Source organism: Panthera uncia, unplaced genomic scaffold (genome assembly GCF_023721935.1).
Source record: "Panthera uncia isolate 11264 unplaced genomic scaffold, Puncia_PCG_1.0 HiC_scaffold_1583, whole genome shotgun sequence".
Taxonomy (NCBI): domain Eukaryota; kingdom Metazoa; phylum Chordata; class Mammalia; order Carnivora; family Felidae; genus Panthera; species Panthera uncia.
The window spans coordinates 44,902-50,353 of record NW_026058232.1 but is presented as its reverse complement, the minus strand read 5'-3'; the positions used below and the strand labels follow the sequence as shown (position 1 = coordinate 50,353).

The window sequence follows — 5,452 nt, the reverse complement described above, 5'->3', positions numbered from 1 at the left end:
CACCGTGTCTGTGCTCCGCAGTGCCCGGCCACCCTGAGGCATTGCACATGGAGTGCCAGTCGGACACCAGCCTGCTGCTGCACTGGCAGCCCCCGCTCAGCCACAACGGCGTGCTCACTGGCTACGTGCTCTCTTACCACCCGTGTACGTGCGTCGTCCCGGCCGGGCTCGGCCGACAAGCGGAGGGCGGCTGGGGGGCGGGCGGAGCTGGAGGTCACGGCCAACTCCCCGTCTGTCCTCGCAGTGGATGATGGGGACAAGGAGCAGCTGTCCTTTGACCTTCCGGACCCTGAGCTGCGGATGCACAACCTGACCAACCTTAGCCCGCACCTGCGGTATCGTTTCCAGCTGCAAGCCACCACGAAAGAGGGCCCTGGAGAGGCCATCGTGCGGGAAGGAGGCACCATGGCCTTATCTGGTGAGCTGGAGGGGGCTGAGAAGGCCCCGCCGGACAGCCAGGCCCAGGATGGCCAGCCTTGGGCTGCCTCGAGGTCCCACAATGCCCTCTTGCTCCCCAGGGACCCCGGATTTTGGCAACATCTCGGCCATGGCCGGCGAGAATTACAGCGTGGTCTCCTGGGTCCCCAAGGAGGGCCAGTGCAACTTTGGGTTCCAGATCTGGTTCAAAGCCCTGGGAGGTGAGCACAAAAGGCCCCCCGGGGGCGGTGTGGAACCAGGGCACCGCACGGTACTCCTGCTCACCTCTGCTGCCCTGTCGCCCCTGCAGACGAGAAGACAGGCCCTCATCTGCCACCGCAGTACGTCAGCTACAACCAGAGCTCCTACACGCAGTGGGACCTGCAGCCTGACACAGACTATGAGATCCACCTGCTCAAGGAGAGGGTGCTCCTAAAGATGGCTGTGAAGACCAATGGCACCGGTGACGTGTCCCTCCTCCCCGGCCCCGCGCCGCGCCCCCACTCCTCCTCCCGGAATCTCCGTGCCCCCTGTCCTCCCTCCCCCCCGAGGGCCTCCCCAACCAGCCAGCTTCAAGCATGCTTCGGTCCCCTCCCGCCCCTGTGGTGTTTGCCGGCCTGGTCCTCCCCCAGCCCCGGCCAGTTCCCGGCGCAGAGGGGCTGGGAGTGGGTGTCTCACCTGGGGCCGGGTTCCGTGTCTTCCCGATCTGCCCGCAGGCCGCGTGAGACTCCCTCCCGCTGGCTTCGCCACCGAGGGCTGGTTCATCGGCTTCATCAGCGCCATCATCCTCTTGGTCCTCGTCTTGCTCATCCTCTGCTTCATCAAGCGCAGCAAGGGTGGCAAATACTCAGGTAGGCCCTGGCCTGGGGCTCAGGTGAGGGCGATAGAGCGGGTACATGCCCCCCACCCCCGGTCCCCAAGCCTCCGGCAGGACGACATGGGCATGTCGGGGGCAGGCGGGGGGCCCAGAGGGAGCTTCTGCACAGACCAGCAGCAAACGGCAGCCAGGCCCACGTGGGGTGAGTGGTCCACGTCGAAGACTTCCTGGCTTCTGAGCGCTGCCGAGAGAGTCCCCGGGGCCCTCGGAGCACAGGGGGCAAGCCTCGCCCGCGTCCCCAAGCCGGGGATGGGGCCCGATGTCCGGGGTCCGGCGGGGGTGGGAGGGATAGCCGGGCCTTCTCTGTGTCTCCAGTGAAGGATAAGGAGGACACCCAGGTGGACTCCGAGGCCCGGCCGATGAAGGACGAGACCTTTGGCGAGTACAGGTGAGCTGGGGGTAAGAGCAGGTGCTGGCCAGCCGCCCAGCACTGCTCTCGCCCTTATATCTGACCCTGTCTCTCTCTCTTCTCTGTGCCGCTGGGTGATGTCAGGTCCCTGGAGAGGTAAGACAGGGGCGGTGGGAAGACACTGTCAGAGCCTGATGGCAGGGGCCCTCCTGCGGACCGTGTGCCTGGGAGTGCCATCGGCCCCCGCTTGCTGGGGCTCCGCACGCCCCCAGCCCTCTGGCCCCGCAGCTCCCTGTTTTTGGGAGAAGCCAACACGCCCCAGTTCGTCCCCATGCCGACGCTCAGTTTCTGGGCCTACCTGTCACCTCCCCGGCTTCCCCCCTCTGGGCTGTGGAAGGGCTGCCAGCTGGACTGGCGCCCCCGTCCGGCTCACCTACAGGCCGAGCGCCCACTTGTTTCCTCGCGTCCCCCAGCATCCTGGGCAGGCCTGGGCCTTGCCCCTCTGGCGCTGTGCATGTCACCTGCCCCCCACCCCCACCCCCACCCCTGGTATGTGTCAGGAATGAGGACCCTTGCCCCAGTGCATTCAGAGCGCATGGAAGGCAGGTGGACCCGGGGCCAGGCCTCCTCCCTCGGGCTAGCACCTGCCGGCTCCTGCCGGGCTCTAGCGGGCAGCCTCCCACTCCTGCCTGCCCTCTGCCCCCACAGTGACAATGAGGAGAAGGCTTTTGGCAGCAGCCAGCCATCCCTCAATGGAGACATCAAGCCCCTGGGCAGTGATGACAGCTTGGCCGACTACGGGGGCAGCGTGGACGTCCAGTTCAATGAGGACGGCTCCTTCATCGGCCAGTACAGCGGCAAGAAGGAGAAGGAAGCGGCGGGAGGCAATGACAGCTCGGGGGCCGCCTCCCCCATCAACCCTGCCGGGACCCTAGAGTAGCAGGTTCCAGCCAGGCAAGGCCAGGCAGGGCGGAGCCTGGGGCTGGGCCACACGGGAGTCAGAGGCCAAGGCTCCCAAGCCCGACACCTGTGCTGACCTTGGGGCGGAGGCTCCTTCCACTCTCTACCAGGCCTCGGCCCCCTGCTCTGGCCTTGGGCCTGTGGGAGGCTTGAAGTTGGGGGCAGAGGAGAGGAACTCACTGCCTCTGATCCCCCTCTGACTACCCGGTCCCCACTTTATTGCCAAAACCCAGCCACACCCCTTCTTGGGCACACACCGCTTTGTTCCAGCCCAGGGCCAGTCACCCACACATCGGGAGCCTTCAGGTGCTGCCTCATCAGCCTTTGGGCAGAGAGAGGCCGTGGCTGGACAGAGAGGAAGTAGGGCTGGCCGCTCTTCACACAGCCTGGCTGGGACCGGGGACAGAACTCGGCGTCCCCACCATCTGCTCCAACCAGGATGGGAGCTGGGCAAGCTGGCCACGGGTGCAGAGGAGGCCATCTGGAGAGCCCAGAGTCCCCACCTGCCAGTGTCACTCTCATCGGCACCTTCCTCCCACCGCCCACCCCGCCCCGCAGCCGGCTTCCAGGAGTTCTATACACACGCTGCCTTCGGTGCCCACCAGACAGCATCCAAGTGGCCTCTGTCACTGCCAGGGTGTGGGGCAGGCACCCCCCCCCCCACTGCCCCTGCCACCGCCTGCAGCCCAGAACCCTTTAGCCACCCCGCCCAGCCCCTGAGTAGTTCCCGTGCTCAGCTTCCCCCGCCCCTCAACCTTGGGAATGTAAATACACCGTGACTTTGAAAGTTTGTGCCCTTGCCTTCCCCCATATGCCACTAGTGTGTAGGCAGATGTCTGAGTCTCTAGGTGGTTTCTAGGTTTTATAGCAATTAGCTTTGATGATCCCATCCTAGGAAAAATAAAAACAGACAAAAAAAAAAAAAGGAAAAAGGAAAGATTGGTTCTCCCAGCTCTGCTGTGCTCCTGCCTGGCAGGCAAGGTGTCCCTCTATGCCTTTGCTTGGTCTGTTGATGAGCCCTTTACAAAAAACAAAAGAAATATATATATATGTACATAAATATCAGAATTATGACAGGCAAATAAAAACCTGCACATGAAGATAAACAGTTGTCCTTTTACTGAGCACGATGCCCCCCGGCCGTGTCCCACACCGACCAGTAGGTGCCAGAGCCAAGCAGGGCAGCCGGAACCACCTGCCGGCCCATTCCTGGCCTCTACCCCGCTGGGCCCTGCCCCGCACCCCTGTGAGCACCCGCCCGGCTCCCTGCTGCAGCGCCAGCGCCCAGTAAAACACGCTTTATTTATGTTTTTAATGTTTATTAATTTTTGAGAGACAGAGCATGCGTGGGGGAGGGGCAGCGAGAGAGGGAGACCGAATCCGAAGCAGGTTCCGGGCTGTGAGCTGTCGGCACAGAGCGCCGATGCAGGGCTCGAACCTGCGAACGGTGAGATCATGACCTGAGCCAAAGTCGAGGCTTAACCGACTGAGCCCCCCCCCTCCCCAGGCGCCCCTAGTAAAACACACTTTAAATGAAGGAGAGCCTTCAGTGGGCCCGCTGGCGTGGCCAGCCTGCTTTGGGAATTTCTGAGTCGGTCTGCCCTTCACCGCCACCCCCCACCCCCACCCCGGGCTCTCCACGGTGAACTCTCGCCTGCCCCACATCTCAGTAGCAGCCTTTGTTTCATGTGTAACTGAGCACAGAAAGCATCAGAATTTCTCCCCCAAATTCCCGGCTTTCCACGGCCGAGTCAGTCCCCCAAGGCCTGGACCCAAACCCTTTGCTCTCCCGGCCCCGTGGGTGAGGTGCAGTTCGCTGAGGTCAGTCCCTGTGCCTGGGCACCGGGTCCCACCCCCTGTGACCCGCTCAGGGATTGCTCTCTTTTCTGCATCTCTGATTTTTCTGTCTCTGTTGACCAGTCCCGGGAGCAGACCAATGGTGCCGTAATACCTTCCGTCAGTAACAACACCCTGCGCCTACCAGCACAGCCCCTCTGGTTCTTGCCCCGTTTCTCCGCTTCTCTTGACTCTACACTCATCGTCCCGCCTAATCTCCAAGGGTAGCAATGGGATCTGTTTCTCATCCCCAGTGTCTGTGCTTATTTTTACATAATAGAATTGTGCTCAGCTCAAGGTACACCCTCCCCCTTTTGTGAGTAGGTGGGGCAGTGGAATGTGGGTGCGTGGCTAACCTCGAGGCTGGGCTCCCTGCCCCACTCCAGCTCCTCGCTGGGACACGGACGCCGGGGGGGGGGGGGGGGGGGGGGGGGGCATGCTACACCGATGAAGGGAAGCTATCGGGCTCTGGGGGATGAAAGGAGCCTCAGGTCCTGACGATGTGGACCTACTGCTTCTGCCCGGGGCTGCCTTCCTGGGTGTTAAAAAAAGTTAATGGACTTGGCAGACGGCCCCTCCTCTGCTGTCCTCTCGCCACCCTCCTTGCGGTGTATTCAATAACCGAATATCTCCTTTAAAAAATCAATACACTTTTGGGTTTTTTTTTAAGTTTATTTTTATTTTGAGAGACAGAGGCAGTGCAAGCAGGGGAGAGACAGAAAGAGAGGGAGAATTCCAAGCAGGCTGTGCGCTGTCCGCATGCGGGGCTCAAACCCACAAACCTTGAGATCATGGCCTGAGCTGAAATCGAGAGTCGGACACTTAACCAACTGAGCCACCCAGGTGCCCCGGTGGACTTTGGGTTTCAAAGCAAGTTTAGGTTTGCAGAGAAATGGAGCCGAGGGCAGGGTTCCTAGAGAGAGAGTTCCTCACTCTGCTCCTCAGCTGTATCCACTTCTACTAACATCCCGCAGGGATGTGGGTCACTTGTTACCCCTGATGAGCCAATACTG

At 61.8% G+C, this 5,452-nt stretch overlaps 1 protein-coding gene across 1 annotated transcript; it reads left to right on the top strand.

The window, feature by feature from the left end:
- Positions 1-47: 47 nt before the first annotated feature.
- On the top strand, positions 48-3,703 carry LOC125917208 (neural cell adhesion molecule L1-like). Its single transcript, XM_049623459.1, has 7 exons — positions 48-144; positions 245-418; positions 519-638; positions 728-880; positions 1,134-1,268; positions 1,610-1,682; positions 2,352-3,703. The coding sequence occupies exons 1-7, from the start codon at positions 48-50 to the stop codon at positions 2,581-2,583; spliced, it is 984 nt and encodes a 327-aa protein (XP_049479416.1). The 3' UTR covers positions 2,584-3,703.
- The last annotated feature ends 1,749 nt before the right edge of the window (positions 3,704-5,452 follow it).

Bases quoted from the DNA above. Each gene is read 5' to 3' on its own strand.
- LOC125917208 (XM_049623459.1), top strand. From the start codon at position 48: ATGGAGTGCCAGTCGGACACCAGCCTGCTGCTGCACTGGCAGCCCCCG. The intron at 419-518 runs GTGAGCTGGAGG...CTTGCTCCCCAG, and splicing joins AGGCACCATGGCCTTATCTG to GGACCCCGGATTTTGGCAAC. The intron at 881-1,133 runs GTGACGTGTCCC...ATCTGCCCGCAG, and splicing joins TGTGAAGACCAATGGCACCG to GCCGCGTGAGACTCCCTCCC.